Source organism: Phocoena phocoena, chromosome 14 (genome assembly GCF_963924675.1).
Source record: "Phocoena phocoena chromosome 14, mPhoPho1.1, whole genome shotgun sequence".
NCBI lineage: Eukaryota > Metazoa > Chordata > Mammalia > Artiodactyla > Phocoenidae > Phocoena > Phocoena phocoena.
The window spans coordinates 31,802,296-31,825,300 of NC_089232.1; the positions used below are offsets into that span (position 1 = coordinate 31,802,296).

The 23,005-nt window shown below is 40.1% G+C and overlaps 1 protein-coding gene across 1 annotated transcript in view; it reads left to right on the plus strand.

Moving 5' to 3' along the window:
• The first annotated feature begins 8,587 nt into the window (after nucleotides 1-8,587).
• The window catches only part of GFPT1 (glutamine--fructose-6-phosphate transaminase 1), a 65,756-nt gene continuing 51,338 nt past the window's right edge, over nucleotides 8,588-23,005 (plus strand). Inside the window, exon 1 of the mRNA XM_065890631.1 lies at nucleotides 8,588-8,656. Coding sequence (XP_065746703.1) covers nucleotides 8,650-8,656 — 7 coding nt within the window. The 5' untranslated portion in view covers nucleotides 8,588-8,649. The remainder of the gene's footprint in view (nucleotides 8,657-23,005) is intronic.

Sequence of the window (23,005 nt, forward strand, 5' to 3'; positions counted from 1 at the left end):
ACTCAGCTTACATCCTGCTTCTTGCTGAGAGAGGCCCTCTCAATTATCATGTGCTTGCAGTGTGCTCACGGAAGGTAGGTCTCACTCAGTGCCAGGGGATAAATTATAACTAGTTTAACTCAGACATTTTAACTCCTTTTTTCTTTTCCAGTCATTAGTCTAGATATGGACATATGACCCAACTCTGCCTATGAGCTGTAAGAGAAAGTCTATTGGTGAACTCTGGAAAGGTTTTCTTCCTTGATTGAGAGAGAAGAAAGTTTATGTAAAGAAGGCTCTTTTCCTATCCATTCCTTTCCTTCCTGCTTGGTATACCATAATATGAAGACTTGATGTCCAAGGCTCTGACGGTCAGCTTGTGATCATGAAAACCAGTTCACTAAGAGTAGCAAAGAGGAAGGAAAACAAAAAAAGGGGCCTGGATCTTTGAGGACACTATTGACCTTTGAGCCAGCCTGGGAACCCCCAGTGTTCAGAGTATCATGTGAGATAAAAGTTGTTCTTGTTACATCAGGTCTTCTGTCATTTGAAGCTGATTGCCTTCTAACAAAGAGCCTGGTAAATCATGGAGAACTTGGTAGATAATTTTACTGCTTTTTTATTTGTGGCAGACAGTGCCAAATGTCAAATGTCAATCTTAAAACGATAACAAATTCACATTTCTTTTGCGGTATGCAGGCCTCTCACTGTTGTGGCCTCTCCGGTTGCGGAGCACAGGCTCCGGACACGCAGGCTCAGCGGCCATGGCTCACGGGCCCAGCTGCTCCGCGGCATGTGGGATCTTCCCGGACCGGGGCACGAACCCGTGTACCCTGCATCGGCAGGCGGACTTTGAACCACTGCGCCACCAGGGAAGCCTACAAATTCACATTTTTAAATTAATTGAGCCATTTTTTCAATCAAAGATTAATTTAGGTGTAGTTTAATCACGTAATAGTTTTACATTTTGAATGTTTAAGTTATATTTAATTTCCTCCCACAAAGCCCCAAAGAAAGAGTAATCATTCACTGTTAGTTGTGTTTCACTAAAATAAAAAATAAAAATGAACCCCCAAAATGTGCAAAATGTTTTTACACGAAGTATCTTGAAAACACTTGTTGGAACTTCCCTGGTGGGCCAGTAGTTAAGACTCCACGCTCCCAACACAGGGGGCCCGCGTTCGACCCCTTGTCAGGGAAATAAGATTCCACATAACACAACTAAGCCCGCGTGCCACAACTAGAGAAGCCCACGTGCCGCAACGAAGACCCAGCGCAGGCAAAATAAATAAACTAAAAAAACAAAAACGAAAACTGGTTGTCTTAAACAATAGAAATTAAAAAAACAAACAAAAAAACACTATGGGACATTTCAATATGTATTTGAAACTGAGATTATTGGCCAAAGCACCTGGAGGGTTTTTTACTAAACAAAATTAGGGTGAAGCCTGTCAAGGAGTGGGTAATTTCCCCCTCTACCCCTTTTGAGTTCTTGTGACTGGACTAACAATAAAATTGACACAAAATAGGTTAACAGGAGAAAAAGAAACAAATTTTAATTCTTGCACACAGAGGTCTCATAGTAATGGGACCTAAGAAGTGGCCAAAGCATTAGCTTTTATATTTTTAGACAAAATTAATTTGAGAGGAATTGACAGAACAAAGAAATTTAGGTTTGGGTGCTAATTAGTAAGGAATTTAAACAGTTTGGACTTGGGTAGTGAGTTAGGAAGGAAATAACAAGGTTTGTTTAGGTAGTCTTTTGGCCTGAATTCCCTATCTCTGGTGATAAGGATGTCTTCCTATCTCCCAGTACAGGGAGGGCACCTGTCACATGGAAAATTTATTTCCTGCTTTCAGGGAGACAGGAGGGTCAGAGTCCCTCTTGTATCAGCCATTTCTTAAGTAACTTTAATTCAAAATAATATGACATTGAGGCATATTTTGGGGTGCCTGCCATGAGCCCCACCAAGCCCTAATACAGAATGATAAGGAGCAAATATATATAAAAATAGACTTTCATTGAGCATTCACTATGACCCTGTTCTCAGCACCTTATATTTATGAAGTCATTTAATCCTATGAGATGGGTAACTATTATTGTCCCCATGAGGCACAGAGAGGAGAAGTACATATTCCATTGCCATAGAAATTAAGTGGAAAAGCCAGGAACATGGACCCTGACATTCTGGGTGCAGAGCCTATGCACATTGCCATTAGGGAATTGAACCCTCATACCTTTCCTGAGTATTCCTACCTCAGGAAAGGGAAAAGCATTCCTTGTCTTCATAGGTGCTGCTTCCTAGTGGATCATCTTTTACTTGCTCCAGACGATCATGGGCCAAATGTGTACATTTGTACACATCTGTGTGCATGTGTGTACATTTTTTTCATGCAGGAATACGAAGCTGGCTGCTCTCCAGTCCAGTGGGAATTTACATCATCCCTTTGGGAAACCCTAGCCTTATACTCTGCTTCTCCACATTAGAGTTATCAATAATAATTCCACAGGGTGCTTGCAGTCTGCAGAATCGACTTTTGAAAGAAACTCTAGAAAACAGTATTCTTCTGTCTCCTTACATTTGGAGTCATCTTTCAACTCTAGGCAGCTCCCTGAATGGTCCACCTCTATTTTGGCTCTGATCACATCCTACAGGATAGAAATAGTAGATAGGACCAGTTAATCTCATGGTTTCCAATTTGTTGACAATTTCTTGGCAGTAGAATGAGTTTCTTTCTAGCAGAGGTGGAAAACTCTGCCCCAGGTTCTGCCTACTGGGGAAATTTGGAGCCACCCTGGAGGCGAGTATTGGGGAATGTATTCTAGTTGGAGTCAGCACCCTTTGTTCTCAAGCCTGAGGAGTGAACATCTTTTGTTAGTGTTTTCTTGGTGTCCCTTCATTCTTTTAGCCCTTCCTTTGAAGAACTTCTACCTATTCCTGACTCTATGTGGCTCTGGTGGAACTGTCCAATCACCGTGTCCTACCTTTGCCACCAGAGTGGGGCATACGACTCACTAGACCCATCAGAATCCTTGCCTAAATATAAAAAGTGAGGATGGAGGAATAGCCTCTCTCCCCTTGGACTGCGAGCTGTAAAGATGTGATTCCAGAGCTGTTTTAGGGTCTTTTCCCTGTCCATGAGGTCAGAGAGAGAATCAAAGAGAGTTCTGACAACATTTTTTGTGTGCCTGGATATAGATGTATCTGAAGCTGTTTGTATTTCTGTCCTTTCCAATTACATTAGCCAATAAATCCCCCTCTTCAGCTAGTTTGAGTAACTTTCTATTATTTGTCATTGAAAGCTCTATCCTCTAGAAATTTAAAATAAATACATATATTCATGTTGAGGAAGTCAATAAGATCACCCTTCGATGGATGTGTTAGTCAGGCTTTCTAGAGAAACAGAACTAGTAGGGGGGAGAGAGGGAGAGAGAAATTCATTTTAAGGAATTGGCTCATGCAATCATGGAGGCTACGAAGTCCAAAATCTGCAGGATGGTCTGTCAGGGTGGAGACAGGGAAGAGCTGACGTTGCAGTCCAAGTCCAGTTTGGCTGGGGAATTCCTTCTAGCTCTGGGGAGGTCAGTCTTTTGTTCTATTCAGACTTTTAGTTGACTAGATGAGGCCCATCCACGTAATGGAGCTCATTGTGCTTTACTGAGTCCACTGATGTAAATGTTAACCTCATCTGAAAGCATCCTCACAGAAACATCCAGAATATATTTGACCAAATATCTGGGCACTCCAGTACAGCCAAATTGACCCATACAATCAGCCATCACAGTGGGTAAAGTTTGCCTTCAGCACCAACTTATTTCTGATTCCTGCTTCCATAATTTGGCCTCCTTTCTCTGGCATTACCATACTTAGTTCCACATGCCCTTATATTGTCCCTTTCTTGCCCAGTGTCATCAACCAAGGTAATCTGTCCAGGTCTGCCTTCCTTCTAATTTCAGAATTATCTTTATTTTATCCCCATCAAAGCTTGCATTTCCTCAGTGACTTTTTCACACCTGGTATCCAAATGAAAATAATCTCATAGTTACACTCTAAAGTGTAATAGATGATAATGACTTAATGTAGATCTCCTTGGGGAGGGAGAGGTGTTCTGCCTTAAATATATATGTACAGGTGGAGTTTAGGCAATGTGATAGGGAAGGAGTGGAGGTAATTTTGCACAAGGGAACTTTCTGGTTCCCTTATAATCCTATTTTGTGAGTGACTAGTCCTCTATAGTCAAGCCCTAACTATTTAACATTTGATTCCCTTCTTAATGCTTCCTTTTAAAAAGGGCAAATACACAGATGCAAAGTTTAAGATAGGATTCTTCTTTAGGGAACTGCCAATAGGTTAAAGTATAGCTAGACCGTTAAATGCTTGAATACAGTGATGGGAGATGATGCTGATAAAACCGACAGGAGTGAGATCTGAATTACCAAGGGTGTGTGCATAGGAGTCTGGACTTAATCCTTCAGGTGAAGGATACCCACTGAATTGGAAGCAGGGAGAAACAGGATCTGATCTGTGTTTTTGAAAAATCACTCTGGTGTGAAAGTGTCTAGGATGAACTGGGGTAGTGGTGGAATCAAAGGGGTTTACTTAAGGGGCCTTTCTGAGGCCCTGACTGGTGCCTTCTCCTGTTCATTGCTTCCTTCTCAAAGGCCTTCGTGGCTCAACCTACTTCTTTTTCCTTTGACATCTTCTCTGTCCACTGAAGTACACTTCTCCATATAACTCCATAGATGTGGGATATATATGCCCCTGCTTCCCATATTCTTGTAATGCACAGGGCTTTTAAAATGTATGTATAATTAAAATGAGATGTGTGTATGTATGTATAATTAAAATGAGATGTATGTATGTATGTATATTAAAATGAGATATGTATGTATATTATGAGAGATATATGAGATAAAATGTATGTATATTAAAATGAGATAATTGACATATAACATTATATTAGTTTCAGATGTACAGCATGATTGATGTATATATTGCAAAATGATCACCACACTAAGTCTAGTTAACATCCATCACCACACATAGTGAGGAGAACTTTTAAGATCTACTCTCTTAGCAACTTTCAAATATACAATACAGTATCATTAATTATAGTCACCATCCTGTACATTACGTCCCCAGGACTTATTTATTTTATAACTGGAAGTTTGTACCGAGGCCTTTTTAATAAGTTTATTGCTATCAATACTTATTGTAATCCAAATAAGTGATAACAAAAATCACAAATATGGGGGCATTTAAAAACCTTATAAAGCTATTTCAATCATGGTTCTTCGTTTCTTTAGCAATGGCAATGGAATCCCTGATGGCCTTCAGGCTGCATGGCAAGGAGAAGGCTGAGAACCATCATATTCAACAGGACTAATCCCATGAACAGGGAAATGGACTTACATAAAAAGACAATGAATTACACCCCGTTACCATCATTATTATTATTATTAGTTCAGAACTTTTGTTCAGGAGAGAAAATCTTTTCCATTTCCTTGGATGTTTGAATCAGACCCAGATGTCTCCTTTCCTTCATAGGACATTTATTTTCTTCTCCTCCAGCCCGTATCCCCAAAGATCCAGCTAAAGCAAAGCTGTGTATAGATGGAGGTCAGACAAAGTTCTTCCGTATCAGTGTCTTGATTGGCACATGTTTACAAAGGCTCTTTGTTGCAGTGGGTTGGTGAGGTTGTTCAAGCTTGGGCTGGGAAAATATTGACCTTCAAAGTTTCTTCCTTGAAACTGGTGCATGAGCACCTTCCGAAATAGCTGTAGAATGGAGGTGGACAAGACAAATTGGTGGTCATGATGGAGTAGAAAGCAGAAGAGGAAAGTAAGTGTTCATAGGTTATTATAGTTTGAGCATGAGCACTTTGGTGATACCACTAACATTTTCTTTGTTCCATCAACAAGTTTTCTGGTGATGCACAAAAGTATTGTTCAAACTTTGGAATCATACCTTCACTTCTTGGCAATATCACCAAGGTTCTACCAGAACCTCTTAGATGAGGGTTCTGAGGCTAACACATACACACACAGAGACTTTTTTTTGCCTCTTGAATTAAAAAATGTGTTGTCTAGTAACAAACAATTCACTGGTTTTTAACTTTGCTCTGGGTAATTTAGGAACCTGTTTAAGGGCCTGAAATATTAAAGGGCTTGCAGGTGAGTACTTTCATTAGTTAAATGTGACATTTTCCTTTCTTTCTTTCAGGACACTTATAAAAGGGCATCTTTTTCTTTCTCTCTTGTTTTTTTGAAAACAAACAACTTTTTATTGACGTATAGTTGGTTTACAATGTTGTGTTAGTTTCAGGTGTACAGCAAAGTGATTCAGTTTTATATGTATATTCAGTTTATATATATATATATATATATATATATATATATATATTCTTTTTTTTTTTTTTTTTTTTGCGGTACGTGGGACTCTCACTGTTGTGGCCTCTCCCGTTACAGAGCACAGGCTCCGGACGCGCAGGCTCAGCGGCCATGGCTCACGGGCCCAGCCGCTCCGCGGCATGTTGGATCTTCCCGGACCGGGGCACGAACCCGTGTCCCTTGCATTGGCAGGTGGACTTTCAACCTCTTTCAACCAGGGAAGCCCTATATATATTCTTTTTCAGATTCTTTTCTATTATAGGTTATCACAAGTTATTGAATATAGTTCCCTGTGCCATACAGTAGGTCCTGTTGGTTATCTATTTTATATATAGTAGTGTGTATATGTTAATTCTCAAATCCTAATTTATCCCTCCCCCCATTTCCCCTTTGGTAACCATAGGCTGTTTTCTATGTCTGTGAGTCTATTTCTGTTTTGTAAATAAGCTCATTTGTATCATTTTTTTAGATTCCACATATAAGTGATATTTGTCTTTGTCTGACTTCACTTAGTTTGATAATCTATAGGACCATCCATGTTGCTGCAATTAGCGTTTTCATCTTTTCCGAACACATGCTAAAAGGGCATCTTTTTCCCTCTAAGAAAAGCTGGAAAGCCCTTTGCTCATTTGATCAGATAACCAGCCATAGAAAGTCAATTCTGCTAAGAACATATGACTTTTTTCACTCCTTCAAAAACATTTTTGATCCCTTACTTTGTGCTAGAGTTTATACCAGGTGTTGGGTATGCAAAGACTTGTTCTACTCTCAAGAAACTTAGCTTTGTAGGGAAACATATTAAAAAATCATAAAATATTGAAGCATATTGCTTTAAAGGAGGCAGCTCAAAGAATGAGAGGTTAATGACTGTCCTCCAGCCTCTCTGGGGGAAGACAAAAAGGGTTTTCCCCAAGAAGTAGCATTTAAGCAGAGATGGGGTGGGGATTCCCCAAAGAGTAACCAATATGTGCAAAAGATTTGAGAACGTTGGACCCGCTGGGAAACTACCTGTTCAGGGTTGTTAGAGTGTAAACGGCTGAAAGGTGAAGTAGGAAGAGAGCAGTAGTGTGAGGTAAGACCAGACATCTGGGATCAGAAGACCATGCAATGTTCTATACGTCAGGCAAGTTTTTATTTGATTCTAGTCTTGGGCCATTAATAGCGTTATAATAACCATCTACATTTGACTAAAAATAGCATTTAAATCTTAAAGCAAATGCTCAGGTAATAAATTTTCAGAAACATCATCTCTCTCTGATTAAGTCTCTCTTGGCAGGACTTGTGCATTAATTCATAGGATTAATAGTTCATGAGTCCAGTGGAAGGCTGTCAAATCCAGGCAATTCCTTACTGCCTGAGACGTGGGCCATCAGAAGTATGGGCCAGCAGCGTTTCTTAAGCCCAGGCGCCTAGTGTTGGACAGTTGAGCCTTAACATTCGACCCACTCCCCCTCTGCAAAAAACTGGGGGTTATGGAGGCAGTGGATGGGGGTGGGAATGGGAGCGGAAGGCTTTCGAGGCCAAGAATCTGACTTAGAGCTAAAGTCGGGAACTAAATCGCTGTCACCAGAAAGACTGGCCAGACCTGATTGGTACCTCTCTTCCCTCATCTCACTCAATTCTTTCCAATTTTTTTACAAGCTTATGTCCTCTTTCCACCCTGACTTTGTCCCCTAGGATCAGGTATCCTTCTTTCTTCCTCCTCTCTCCCCGCTTGGTGGGGCGCCGGAACTTGGGGCCTTGGACTGCTTTAGGCGCGTGCCCCAACGCTATTTGCTTTGGTAACAATACCATCCTCTTTGCTAATCTCTCCATCGTTCCCTGCCAGCCTCCCAGTTCTTTCCCTCCCGCAGGGCAGTGCCTCCCGCTGCGTGCCCGGTGGTCGGGCGGCTCCAGGAACCTCAAGCGGATGCGGCCGCGAGCCGGTGCCACGTCTCAGCCGCCAGCAGGCCAGCGCCTGCGTGGGCTCTCGGGCGGTGAGGGGCGGGGCTGTGCGGGGAGGCGGGACCTACGCTTGAGCGGCGCGGACGCGGCCCAATGGGGCCTGCGGGCGGTGGCGGCGGCGGCGCGGTGCGCGCCGGGGGGCGGGGCCCAGAGGCAGTTGCTGGCAAGCCCGGGAGGACGGGACGGGTTTCGTTGCCTCGGCCGTGGCATCCGTGAGGGAGTCGTGTCGGCGCCCCCCTGGCCCCCAAGCTCGCTGACCGCCCAAAAGGCTTGTGTGTTCTCCCGAACTCGCCAGCCGCTCGCCGCTTGCCCTGCAGGCCGTGCCTCCTGCATCATGTGCGGTAAGGGGGCCGCGGGCGGGGGGCGTGCTGGGGTGCGGTGCGGGCGTCGCTGAGGCCGGTGGAACCGGCGGGAGCGGGAGTGTGGAGGGTGCGAAGTCAGGGTGTTGGGCGGGGGTGTCCCGCGGTGCCTGCGGGTGCTGGGGGCGGGGGCCAGCCTCTGAGAGCTGGAGCGGGGACCTAGGACGGCACCTGAGAGGAGGGCGGGCCCTAGAAGGGATCTGGGGGGGCCGAAGGAGGCTTTGCGCCAAGAAGGGAACCCGGAGCGAAGAGCACTGTCTGAGTTGGAAAAGGAGCGAGGGCTGAGGGAACTGAGGGGTGGAGGGGAGTGACTTCAAAAGAGTCCAGCAGGTGAGGGAGGCAACCTGTGGAACATCAGGTGAGGTCTCCTGAATTTATCTCGCATTCTTCCAGGATTTACCTTTTAAAAAATATTTAATTTTAGTTGCTTTCTTTCGGACACGCCCAGCAGAAAATAGAACTATAGCTAGAGCTACGACAATGACGTTTCATATGATCTTATTTCCTGCCTCCCCCCATCTCAACAGAAGCCATTGCTAATCAAAGCCTTGGTGAATGGGCCTGGAAGTGACCGTGGAGAGAGATCGTACATCATTTATGACTTGCATGTGCACCCATTTGAAACACTTACGTATGAGAAATATTGGTCTACGTTTAATGAATGTTTTACCTAGAACAGTTAAAACATAAAGTTAGGCCCTTTTAGTCCATGTTTTGAGACTTAGTCGTTTTAATAATTAGATAAAAGTGTGAGTTAAAGTTATAATTGTCAGAATTATATCTGAAATGACTGATACGCTCTAAAATTCGTATTAACTTGGCTATTGTCAGTAAAAAGAATTGAATTCTTACCTTCCTTATTGAAATCTACAACTGACCTTACCCTTGGAAGAAAGAACACTTTTTAAAAAAAATTTATTTATTTATCTTTGGCTGTGTTGGGTCTTTGTTGCTGAGCGCGGGCTTTCTCTAGTTGAGGCGACCGGGGGCTACTCTTCGTTGTGGTGCGCGGGCTTCTCATTGTGGTGAGGCTTCTCTTGTTGACGAGCACAGGCTCTAGGCGCGCGGGCTTCAGTAATTGCAGCACTCGGGCTTCAGTAGTTGCAGCACGCGGGCTCAGTAGTTGTGGCTCGCGGGCTCTAGAGCGCAGGCTCAGTAGTTGTGGCAGACGGGCTTAGTTGCTCCGAGGCATGTGGGATCTTCCCGGACCAGGGTTTGAACCGCTGTTCCCTGCATTAGCCGGTGGATTCTTAACCACTGCGCCACCAGGGAAGTCCTAAGAACACTTTTTTTAAGGGAAGTATGATTGTAATAGAATTGAAGCTACCTGGGAAACATTCTTTGTAGCCTTTTGCAAGAGGAACTGAGCAGGAGTAGCTTGTACTCATTAGTGTCTGTTTTTCCTGCATTTAACTTTATGTTAATTTCAGCTTCTGAAATGAAGAGCAAGTTTAAATTTAGAGTAGATTGAAAAGAAAGCACACAGAAACAATTATAAATAGCCTGCTGAAATTATTAGTGGTAGAGCTGACTTTAGAATCAGTTACACTTTTGCAGTGTCTAGGTAGTAGAGTGGTTTTGCAAAAGACATAATTTAGTTTGGAGCTGTGAGGTAATGAATTTGCAATCCCCAGTGTGCTTGTTTGGTAATTAACTGTTACTGAGTGATGAGGTGTGCACCTAGTCAAGTACCTGGCTTTCTGGTTGCAGATCATTTCTTTATCTTGTTCCAGAAAAAACAGAAGTCAAAGTACAGTACTATAAAAGAAAAAATCAGATCAGGTTTAGAAAAGGTTCAGATAAGGGTGAGGCTTTCTGGGTGGTGATTAGTTGTTAGGCGTTTTCACAGAGTCAGCATCCTCATTCCACCATGTTATGCTGCTGAGGAAACAGGTGATAAACAAGAAATAAAGAACTAGTTATGGGAACATATGTATATGTGTAGCTGATTCACGTTGTTATAAAGCAGAAACTAACACACCATTGTAAAGCAATTATACGCCAATAAAGATGTTAAAAAAAAAAAAAAGAACTAGTATTTGAGGCATTACTAAGGTCCTGCTTTTAACCTGGACCAGTTTTACATGATTCCAGGAATAGTGTTCAGAATTTCTCTCCTCTTCAATGTAAATTCTGAAAGTTAACTGTTAAGAAGACAAAGATTTGTCCTTATTTTCCTCCCACATCTTAATTATTGACATAAAATTTCTAGGCAGAGAAATTGAGTAGGAATGAGATTAGATGGGAAAATTTAGAGATTTACTTTCTGATTACCTGCTGCTGGTTCAAGTTTTTCTAAAAGATTTTGTTTCAACATTGCAGAATGAGGACTAACAATTCTTTTTGATAGCTTTTTCCAATCAGAAATACTGTTAAAACTGTTATTATATTTATCAGGTTGTATCGGGATGTTAATATCTTACTGAGGGGAAAAAAAAAGATTTTATGGTCAAATAAATTTGAGAAGCCACAGACTTAACAGTGTTGAGCTGGCTTTTTTTTAAATTGCAGGACTTTTTGGAACTTTTAATATGCTAGTAAGCATTATGAATCTTCCAGAGAAAAATAGTGTATCTATTTTTTAAATTTATTTCGTCTTCCTCTTATTCTTGGTTCTTTGGAATACTTTGTCCTTTTTAATCTGTTTTACCTTTGGCTTCAGTGGGAGAGTGTCAATTCACTTAAGTTACGCACAGCTCTTAACAGATTTTGCTGTTTTTTAATAAATGTAGGATTATACCCTTCTGGTCCAATGGTGTATATAAATGATATTTTTGTAAATGAGATAATATTTAAAAACAGTAAGAGAGCTGCAATTAAAAAATATTCTGATATGAATCCTTAAAATTTTTTTTGTAATTATACTGTGTAATAGCTTTGGGGCTAGTTGAGGGATGCTAAGACTGGCTTCTAGGATAAATCATAAAACTACTAGTGTTAACATATTCTTAGAAATCATACTGGGTATAAAGTAGTTGTGAAAGAAAAGAATTATTGCTTAATGAGCATTTCCTCAGTTGTGTTCCCTGGAAAGGGGAAAGTTAATAGGTCCTGGTAATGAGCAGTAGAAGGTGGGAAAGAGTTTTTGTTTTTGTTTTCAATCTTTATTGGAGTATAATTGCTTCACAATACTGTGTTAGTTTCTGTTGTACACCAAAGTGAATCAGCCATATGCATACATATGTCCTCATATCCACTTCCTCTTGAGCCTCCCTCCCATCCTCCCTATCCAACCCCTCTAGGTCATCGCAAAGCACCGAGCTGATCTCCCTGTGCTATGCTGCTGCTTCCCACTAGCTAATTATTTTACATTCCGTAGTGTATATCTATCGATACTACTCTCACTTCGCCCCAGCTTCCCCCTCCCACCCCGTGTCCTCAAGTCCATTCTCTATGTCTACATCTTTATTCCTGCCCTGCAACTAGGTTCATCAGTACCGTTTTTTCCCCTTAGATTCCATATATATGTGTTAGCGTACGGTATTTGTCTTTCTCTTTCTGACTTACCTCACTCTGTGTGACAGACTCTAGGTCCATCAACCTCACTACAAATAACTCAATTTCGTTTTTTTATGGCTGAGTAATATTCCATTGTATATATGTGCCACATCTTTATCCATTCATCTGTTGATGGACACTTAGGTTGCTTCCATGTCCTGGCTATTGTAAATAGAGCTGCAGTGAACATTTTGGTACATGACTCTTTTTGAATTATGGTTTTCTCAGGGTAGATGCCCAGTAGTGGGATTGCTGGGTCGTATGGTAGTTCTATTTTTAGTTCTTTAAGTAACCTCCATACTGTTTTCCATAGTGGCTGTACCAATTCACATTCCCACCAACAGTGCTGGAGGGTTCCCTTTTCTCCACACACTCTCCAGCATTTATTGTTTCTAGATTTTTTGATGATGGCCATTCTGACCAGTGTGAGATGATATCTCATTGTAGTTTTGATTTGCATTTCTCTAATGATTAATGATGTGGAGCATTCTTTCATGTGTTTGTTGGCAGTCTGTATATCTTCTTTGGAGAAATGTCTACTTAGGTCTTCTGCCCATTTTTGGATTGGGTTGTTTGTTTTTTTGTTATCGAGCTGCATGAGCTGCTTGTAAATTTTGGAGATTAATCCTTTGTCAGTTGCTTCATCGGCAAATATTTTCTCCCATTTTGAGGGTTGTCTTTTGGTCTTGTTTATGGTTTCCGTTGCTGTGCAAAAGCTTTGAAGTTTCATTAGGTCCCATTTGTTTATTTTTATTTCCATTTCCCTAGGAGGTGGGTCAAAAAGGATCTTGCTGTGATTTATGTCATAGAGTGTCCTGCCTATGTTTTCCTCTAAGAGTTTGGTAGTTTCTGGCCTTACATTTAGGTCTTTAATCCATTTTGAGCTTATTTTTTTGTATGGTGTTAGGGAGTGATCTAATCTCATACTTTTACATGTACCTGTCCAGTTTTCCCAGCACCACTTATTGAAGAGGCTGTCCTTTCTCCATTGTACATTTCTGCCTCCTTTATCAAAGATAAGGTGACCATATGTGCATGGGTTAATCTCTGGGCTTTCTATCCTGTTCCATTGATCTATCTTTCTGTTTTTGTGCCAGTACCATACTGTCTTGATTACTGTAGCTTTGTAGTATAGTCTGAAGTCAGGGAGCCTGATTCCTCCAGCTCCGTTTTTCATTCTCAAGATTGCTTTGGCTATTCGGGGTCTTTTGTGTTTCCATACAAATTGTGAAATTTTTTGTTCTAGTTCTGTAAAAAATGCCAGTGGTAGTTTGATAGGGATTGCATTGAACCTGTAGATTGCTTTGGGTAGTAGAGTCATTTTCACAATGTTGATTCTTCCAATCCAAGAACATGGTATATCTCTCCATCTAGTTGTATCATCTTTAATTTCTTTCATCAGTGTCTTATAATTTTCTGCATACAGGTCTTTTGTCTCCTTAGGTAGGTTTATTTCTAGATATTTTATTCTTTTTGTTGCAATGGTAAATGGGAGTGTTTTCTTGATTTCACGTTCAGATTTTTCATGATTAGTGTATAGGAATGCAAGAGATTTCTGTGCATTAATTTTGTATCCTGCTACTTTACCAAATTCATTGATTAGCTGTAGTAGTTTTCTGGTAGCATCTTTAGGATTCTCTATGTATAGTATCACGTCATTTGCAAACAGTGACAGCTTTATTTCTTCTTTTCCAATTTGGATTCCTTTTATTTCCTTTTCTTCTCTGATTGCTGTGGCTAAAACTTCTAAAACTATGTTGAATAAGAGTGGTGAGAGTGGGCAACCTTGTCTTGTTCCTGATCTTAGTGGAAATGGTTTCAGTTTTTCACCATTGAGGACGATGTTGGCTGTGGGTTTGTCATATATGGCCTTTATTATGTTGAGGAAAGTTCCCTCTATGCCTACTTTCTGCAGGGTTTTTATCATAATTGGGTGTTGAATTTTGTCGAAAGCTTTCTCTGCATCTATTGAGATGATCATATGGTTTTTCTCCTTCAGTTTGTTAATATGGTGTATCACATTGATTGATTTGCGTATATTGAAGAATCCTTGCATTCCTGGAATAAACCCCACTTGATCATGGTGTATGATCCGTTTAATGTGCTGTTGGATTCTGTTTGCTAGTATTTTGTTGAGGATTTTTGCATCTATGTTCATCAGTGATATTGGCCTGTAGTTTTCTTTTTTTGTGACATCCTTGTCTGGTTTTGGTATCAGGGTGATGGTGGCCTCATAGAATGAGTTTGGGAGTGTTCCTCCCTCTGCTATATTCTGGAAGAGTTTGAGAAGGATAGGTGTTAGCTCTTCTCTAAATGTTTGATAGAATTCGCCTGTGAAGCCATCTGGTCCTGGGCTTTTGTTTGTTGGAAGATTTTTAATCACAGTTTCAATTTCAGTGCTTGTGATTGGTCTGTTCGTATTTTCTATTTCTTCCTGGCTCAGTCTTGGCAGGTTGTGCATTTCTAAGAATTTGTCCATTTCTTCCAGGTTGTCCATTTTATTGGCATAGAGTTGCTTGTAGTAATCTCTCATGATCTTTTGTATTTCTTCAGTGTCAGTTGTTACTACTCCTTTTTCATTTCTAATTCTATTGATTTGACTCTTCTCCCTTTTTTTCTTGATGAGTCTGGCTAATGGTTTATCGATTTTGTTTATCTTCTCAAATGACCAGCTTTTAGTTTTATTGATCTTTGCTATTGTTTCCTTCATTTCTTTTTCATTTATTTCTGATCTGATCTTTATGATTTCTTTCCTTCTGCTAACTTTGGGATTTTTTTGTTCTTCTTTCTCTAAATGCTTTAGGTGCAAGGTTAGGTTGTTTATTCGGGATGTTTCCTGTTTCCTAAGGTAGGATTTTATTGCTATAAACTTCCCCCTTAGAACTGCTTTTGCTGCATCCGATAGGTTTTGGGTCGTCCTATCTCCATTGTCATTTGTTTCTAGGAATTTTTTGATTTCCTCTTTGATTTCTTCAGTGATCATTTCGTTATTATGTAGTGTATTGTTTAGCCTCCATGTGTTTGTATTTTTTACAGATCTTTTCCTGTAATTGATATCTAGTCTCATAGCGTTGTGGTGGGGGAAGATACTTGATACAATTTCAATTTTCTTAAATTTACCAAGGCTTGACTTGTGACCCAAGATATGATCTATCCTGGAGAATGTTCTATGAGCACTTGAGAAGAATGTGTATTCTGTTGTTTTTGGATGGAATGTCCTATAAATATCAATTAAGTCCACCTTGTTTAATGTATCATTTAAAGCTGTGTTTCCTTGTTTATTTTCATTGTGGATCATCTGTCCATTGGTGAAAGTGGGGTGTTAAAGTCTCCTACTATGATTGTGTTACTGTCGATTTCCCCTTTTATGGCTGTTAGTATTTGCCTTGTGTATTGAGGCGCTCCTATGTTGGGTCCCTAAATATTTATAATTGTTATATCTTCTTGGATTGATCCCTTGATCATTATGTAGTGTCCTTCTTTGTCTCTTGTAATAGTCTTTATTTTAAAGTCTATTTTGTCTCATATGAGAATTGCTACTCCAGCTTTCTTTTGGTTTCCATTTGCATGGAATATCTTTTTCCATCTTTCAGTCTGTATGTGTCCCTAGGTCTGACGTGGGTCTCTTGTAGACAGCATATATACAGGTCTTGTTTTTGTATCTATTCAGCCAGTCTGTGTCTTTTGGTGGGAGCATTTAATCCATGTACATTTAAGGTAATTATTGATATGTATGTTCCTATTCCCATTTTCTTAATTGTTTTGGGTTTGTTATTGTAGGTCTTTTCCTTTTCTTGTGTTTCTTGCCTAGAGAAGTTCCTTTAGCATTTGTTGTAAAGCTGGTTTGGTGGTGCTGAACTCTCTCAGCTTTTGCTTGTCTGTAAAGGTTTTAATTTCTCCATCAAATCTGAATGATATCCTTGCTGGGTAGAGTAATCTTGGTTGCAGGTTTTTGTCCTTCATCACTTTAAATATAGACATATGTCATTCCCTTCTGGCTTGAAGAGTTTCTGCTGAAAGATCCGCTGTTAACCTTATGGGGATTCCCGTGTGTGTTATTTGTTTCTTTTCCCTTGCTGCTTTTAATATGTTTTTTTTTGTATTTAATTTTTGATAGTTTGATTAATATGTGTATTCGCGTGTTTCTCCTTGGATTTATCCTGTATGGGACTCTCTGTGCTTCCTGGACTTGATTAACTATTTCCTTTCCCATATTAGGGAAGTTTTCAACTATAATCTCTTCAAATATTGTCTCAGTCCCTTTCTTTTTCTCTTCTTCTTCTGGGCCCCCTAGAATTCTAATGTTGGTGCGTTTAATGTTGTCCCAGAGGTCTCTGAGACTGTCCTCAGTTCTTTTCATTCTTTTTTCTTTATTCTGCTCTGCAGTAGTTATTTCCACTATTTTATCTTCCAGGTCACTTATCCGTTCTTCTGCCTCAGTTATTCTGCTATTGATCCCATCTAGAGTATTTTTAATTTCATTTATTGTGTTGTTCATCGTTGCTTGTTTCATCTTTAGTTCTTCTAGGTCCTTGTTAAATGTTTCTTGCTTTTTCTCTATTTCCAGGATTTTGGATCATGTTTACTATCATTATTCTGAATTCTTTTTCAGGTAGGCTGCCTATTTCCTCTTCATTTGTTAGGTCTGGTGGGTTTTTATCTTGCTCCTTCATCTGCTGTGTGTTTTTCTGTCTTCTCATTTTGCTTATTTTACTGTGTTTGGGGTCTCCTTTTTACAGGCTGCAGGTTCGTAGTTCCCATTGTTTTTGGTGTCTGTCCCCAGTTGCTAAAGTTGGTTCAGTGGGTTATGTAGGCTTCCTGGTGGAGGGGACTAGTGCCTGTGTTCTGGTGAATGAGGCTGGATCTTGTCTTTATGGTGGGCAGGTCGACGTCTGGTGGTGTGTTTTGGGGTGTCTGTGGACTTATTATGATTTTAGGCAGCCTCTCTGCTAATGGGTGGGGTTGTGTTCCTGTCTTGCTAGTCGTTTGGCATAGGGTGTCCAGCAGTGTAGCTTGCTGGTCGTTGAGTGAAGCTGGGTGCTTGTGTTGAGATGGAGATCTCTGGGAGATTTTCGCCGTTTGATATTATGTGGAGCTGGGAGGTCTCTTGTGGACCAGTGTCCTGGAGTTGGGTCTCCCACCTCAGAGACACAGCACTGACTCCTGGTTGTAGCGCCAATAGCCTTTCATCCACATGGCTCAGAATAAAAGGGAGAAAAAGTAGAAAGAAAGAGGATAAAATAAAATAAAGTAAGATAAAATGAAGTTATTAAATTAAAAAATAATTAAGAAGAAAAAAATTTTTAAAAAGTGAAAAAAAAAAAAAGAAACGGACGGATAGAACCCTAGGACAAATGGTGAAAACAAAGCTATACAGACAAAATCTCACAGAGAAGAAGACACATACACACTCACAAAAACAGGAAAAGGGTAAAAAATAATAAATCTTGGTCTCAAAGTCCACCTCCTTAATTTGGGATGATTCGTTGTGTATTCATGTATTCCACTGACGCAGGGTACATCAAGTTGATTGCGGAGATTTAATCCGCTGCTCCTGAGGCTGCTGGGAGAGATTTCCCTTTCTCTTCTTTGTTCGCACAGTCTCCCGGGGCTCAGCTTTGGATCTGGCCCCGCCTCTGCGTGTAGGTTGCAGGAGGGCGTCTGTTCTTTGCTCAGACAGGACGGGGTTAAAGGAGCCGCTGACACGGGGGCTCTGGCTCACTCAGGCCGGGGGAGGGAGGGGTGCGGATGCGGGGCGATCCTAAGGCGGCAGAGGCCAGCGGGACGTTGCACCAGCCTTGGCGCGCCGTGCGTTCTCCCAGGGAAGTTGTCCCTGGATCCCGGGACCCTGGCAGTGGCGGGCTGCACAGGCTCCCCTGAAGGGAGGTGTGGATAGTGACCTGCGCTCGCACACAGGCTTCTTGGTGGCGGCAGCAGCAGCCTTAGCGTCTGATGCCTGTCTGTGGGGTGTGGGCTGTTGGCCGCGGCTCGCGCCCGTCCTACTTGGGAATTTTTGACTGTACATTTTAGGTACCTAGAAAGTATTAGAAGATATTATCTATATAATATATAGATATTATCTATATAATATATAGATATTATAGATATATACATACATGAAAGAATCACTTTGTTGTACAACAGAAATTAACACAACATTGTAAGTCAACTGTACTTCAATAAAAAATATTGATAAAAGAAAAAATAATGAAGATATTTGAAGTGATCACTTTGTACTTGGCACTCTGCCTTTTGGAGAGATGACTAAAACAAAGGAATTGCCTTCAGGGAATTGCTGTCTGATTGGAGGAAACAGTGACTACACATATAACAGGTGTGGGTGATAATACACAGTCCTTCTTCATTGCCATGTTCTAGACTACAAGTGGAATGAATAGACATTCTGAGACTGGTTAGGCCAAGAATGTTCCAGATGTTAGGATAGGACTCTTAGCTGAGGAATGCTGCCAGCCGGTAGAGAACTAGTGCAATGCGAGAGATACCACTGATGGCACATTCTACCCAGCAGTGAATGGATTCAGAAATAAATTGAGAACTCCTGCTAGTGGGTTTGAAAGAAGAAATAAAAGCGCCAGGAAAAGAGGCCAAAGAATAGTGGTTAGAGGCAGAAGAGTTCCAAAGTGGTATATTGCATTGGACAGAGTCTGCAAGAGTAGAAAAAGGTCATTCATGTTTAATATTGCAGAGACAAGTTAGTTGCATTTAGCTATAAAGAAATCGTTAGAGAAGCTGCGTATATGAAGGCAGAAGGATTTGAGTTAGTGTTGAGGAGAGCATGTATACCAACAAAAGAGAGAGTATTGTGAAACTGAGGTCCCTGGTAGAGTTGAAAATTTGAGTTCCTGATGTGTAAGCTGTGAAATTAATGCCAGGTGTTCGCTGATTGATTCATACTCTAAGCATTGTCTCTAAATTGACTAAAAGTTGATCTAGATCATTGGATAATAAAAATTCAACCCTCTATTGTGTAGAATCCTCAGAATATTTTGATGTTAACGAAAAGTTCTATATTTACAAAATTGAGGAATCTCTTACCAAGAGTTAAAAGCAGGAGAGGCTGGTTCAGGGAATATGTGCGGAACATGTTTCTCTATTTTCAGTCTATAGGAAGGATAGGCTTATAGGGTATTATACTGTTAAGATGAAGAAGAAGGCTTCAATTCAATAAAGGAAGAATCTACTGAAAATGAGAAAGAGGCTGGGAAGAGAGAAATGGGGGTTTGAGAGTAGTCTAGATTCTAGACTTCAGAATAATATCTGGGGGAAGTGTAAAATTTAGACAAGCAGTGAATTAGCAGGATTGGTCAGCAGTTGGGAGGGCCCCCATGAAAGTGGACCTGAGATAAATGGATGACCTGAAATGGATGGACTTCACTATAGGGGTGCTCAGGGACACAGGGGTGAGAGTATAATGGGCCCAGAGGGGCTGGCTTGGCAGCATGAAGAAAAATTGTGGTCTGATGTGATTGATGAGAGAGAGGTGGGAGAGATGGAATGTTTAAAGGTGTGTGAGCGGAAAGTGCATGCTTTTTCTCGGGAAAGATGATGATATAGGTAGACTGTGAGGGAGTGTATAATTAGAGATGTCAGTGTTTAAACAGTGCTTTGAGTTCCAGGATGTTAAATATGCAAGAGAGAAGTGTTACAGAGCTCCTTTTCAGTGGCCCCATTTATTTACAACAAAGTAGGAGGCACTTGAACCAGCATTTTGTAAATAGGAAAAAGATTTTGAACAGTTAGAAAAACACACAAATAATTGAAATTTCTCATGTGTCACTCCATATAACTTTTTCTTTGTGTTTTTAGGGTTGTAGGAAATGTTATCTCAAATATTTCTTCTTTTAAAGGAATCTTACCTGTAGGATGTGCCTCTATAATTATAGTATTGACTATGTTTTATGGCAAGTGTATAGTTGGTGTGTATAACCTTAATTGCAGAATTGTTTATAATTATAAAGAGTTAGAAAAACCTCAATAAATAGGTAAATGGCTAGGTAAAATATGAGAAATCTATTATGGACTATTTTTATTATGCAGCCTTCTGTAGACTGGGGTAGATGGGTTGTACTGATATAGAAAGATCTCCAACATCTTAAGAGAAAAAACTACAGAGCAATATATATATTATCATATTTATGATAATATATTATCATATTTGGTTAAAAAAAACCAAAACCTCTAAAACCATGTACATCTGAGTTCATATATGTAGAAAAATTCATAGCCGAAGGATTGGGACAGTGTGTGGGGTTAATGGTGGTTATCTCCTGTGTGGAGGTAGAAAAAGGAGATTTTTCACAGTTCATTCTGTAGGATTTGTGTTATTTGAATCTTTAACGATGATAATTTGTAACTTGGGTTATAAGAAAAGATTTTTAAATGAAACTTAAGTAGCGTTGTAGATGGATTCTGTTTCAGAAGGTATAAAATTTAGAGAAGGAATTTGACCACTTAATATTGATAAATTCCAATGTCTAAGGTTTCATCAGAATATTGAAGTTGTCAAGTGAAAAAATATGTAAAAGCAAAATTTCTTCTTGAAATTAATATAATATTGCAGGTCAACTATACCTCAAAAAATGTAAAATTTTTTATTTGTAAGAACATAAATTCAACCAGACATAGGAACTTTAATAATTTGATTGGTCAGCTAAATTGCATTCAGTTTTCATTTCAATAAGGTTTAATAGTCTTTGCCTACAGCTAGATTGCTTTTAACCAGATGTGTCAAGTCTGTGATCTAGGTCATGTCTGAATATCTTGTTAAGCAAGGTGTTCAAAAGTGCTTTTATGTCATTGAATTTAACTTGCCGTTTTCTGAGAGTGATGCCTGTAGGTGCCAAGTCCTTGCTTCAGTTAGGGAGGTATTTATTCCAAGTGTATTACATTAATAAGAAAATTTGTACTTTGGAAGCACAAGCTGATTTGGGAGTAGAAAGTCTCCTGTGCTCCATACAACTACTGTTTGTGTTATTGGAGCAATTACTGAAGAGTGGTGGAGAGTTGATTTTTAGTCTTTTGTAGTTACCTTAAGCAGAACTATTTATTGTGAAGTTTGATAAGACAAATCAAAGACCTGAAATAGGGATTGCTACTCTAATAAGCACCCTTTTGAGTTATGAATACCTACCCTGTAAACATGCCCTGCATGCCTGATTGGCAAATTATTTGCTGTTATATTTTCCCAGCTACCCCAAGATTACAGATAACCCGCTAATCTGTACAAGTGGGCCAGCTGTGCTCTCAAGGGGCTGCTCTGTAAAACTGACAGATTCAACCTCTTTATCTTTCATTTTCCTAACCAGGGATAACTTTCTTCTCCCAGCTCTGTTACTTTGATCTTAGAAAATTTCTCTACATGTGTCATCCTTTTATTCCTTTTAGTTCCTGCCTGGTTATGCAAGGAGAAATATTGCTCCTACTTCTTCTTCCTCAGTTCCTCCCCTTCCCCTTTTCTTTGTTACAATAGTGAACCAAAATAAATGACAGTAATGATTATTGGTAACAGTGGTGCTTCCTCTATCAAGGAAAAGGCAGGTTTTGAATTGGAATTGATATATGGTATTTCGTCGAATCTAAGATGCCGCTTATTGGGAGATGTACCATTTATATATGGACCACAAAGAAAGAAAATATGACTGTCTTAAAATCAATGCTGTCAATATCTGAAGTCCTAGAAAGTATTGTGAGGATGCTTTCAGAATATCACAGGCTAAGTGATCTGTTTGTCTTTACCTTAAAGCAGTGATGAATCTTAGCATCACTAATAGGGAGTCACCAGACAATATAAAAAACATACATACTTGTGAATAATTCTTGTCCCTCAGTTTTAACCTAAATCAGTCAAGCCTTTAGATTTCTCTTCCAGTTTGCAGGAAATACAAGGAATAGAGGAACTGGTTAGACCACACAGTGTGGAATCAATTAGGCATAGCCAGAGGTGAGAAATTCAACAAGAAAATTGCTCCTGGCTTATCAGTAAGTCAGTGTCTTAGAGGAAAACAGGGCATTAGGGGAGACCATTCTGGATTCAAAGAGACTTATGAGACATAACAATCAAATGTGAGCTGTGATCCTTTATTATATTGTAGAATAAACAAATCAGCTGTAAAACACATTTATTTTTGTTAATAGGGAAAATGTGAATATATGAACATTGTATTAGATGAACTAGAGCATTATCTTAGGTGTGATAATAAGAAAATGTAGAAAAATGTTTTGTAGAAAAATGTCCTCATATTTTCTATGTTACTTTGCTTTTATTAATTCTTAATGATATACTCTGAAAATACTAAGGCCCTCCACCAGGTTTCTAGCTTTAATTTGCTAATACAATGTACACAGAACAAATCATGTAACTGTCAGAACAAAGAATTGAGGCCCAGAGGAGTACAGTCTGTAGAGGTATTAAAAAGTACCACATGCTTAGCATATAGCAATCTCTATAGCAATCAAAGAAGAATCCTCAAAAACCATAGAACATCAAGCTGGAGGGCACTGCAGGTGTCCTCAGACGTCAGAGGGAGGAAATATTTGGCCCTTGTGCTGTGACTCCCCATGTAATAGAAGTTGCTAACCAGTCATGGCTTTCCTTCCTGTATGAGAGACAGGGTCACTGAATCCTTTTCAGAGGTGCTCTCTAGAGCCAATACCAATTAAAAACCTGTTGGCACTTATTGTGAAACTTATTTTACCATCTCTCAGTCAAGCCCATTCATTTCGCAGAAGGGGAAGCTGAGGCCGGGTGGTATAGTGGAAAGCTTCGGGGACACGAGTTAAAGAATTTGCAGGATTTCTTCAGCGCAAGAAACT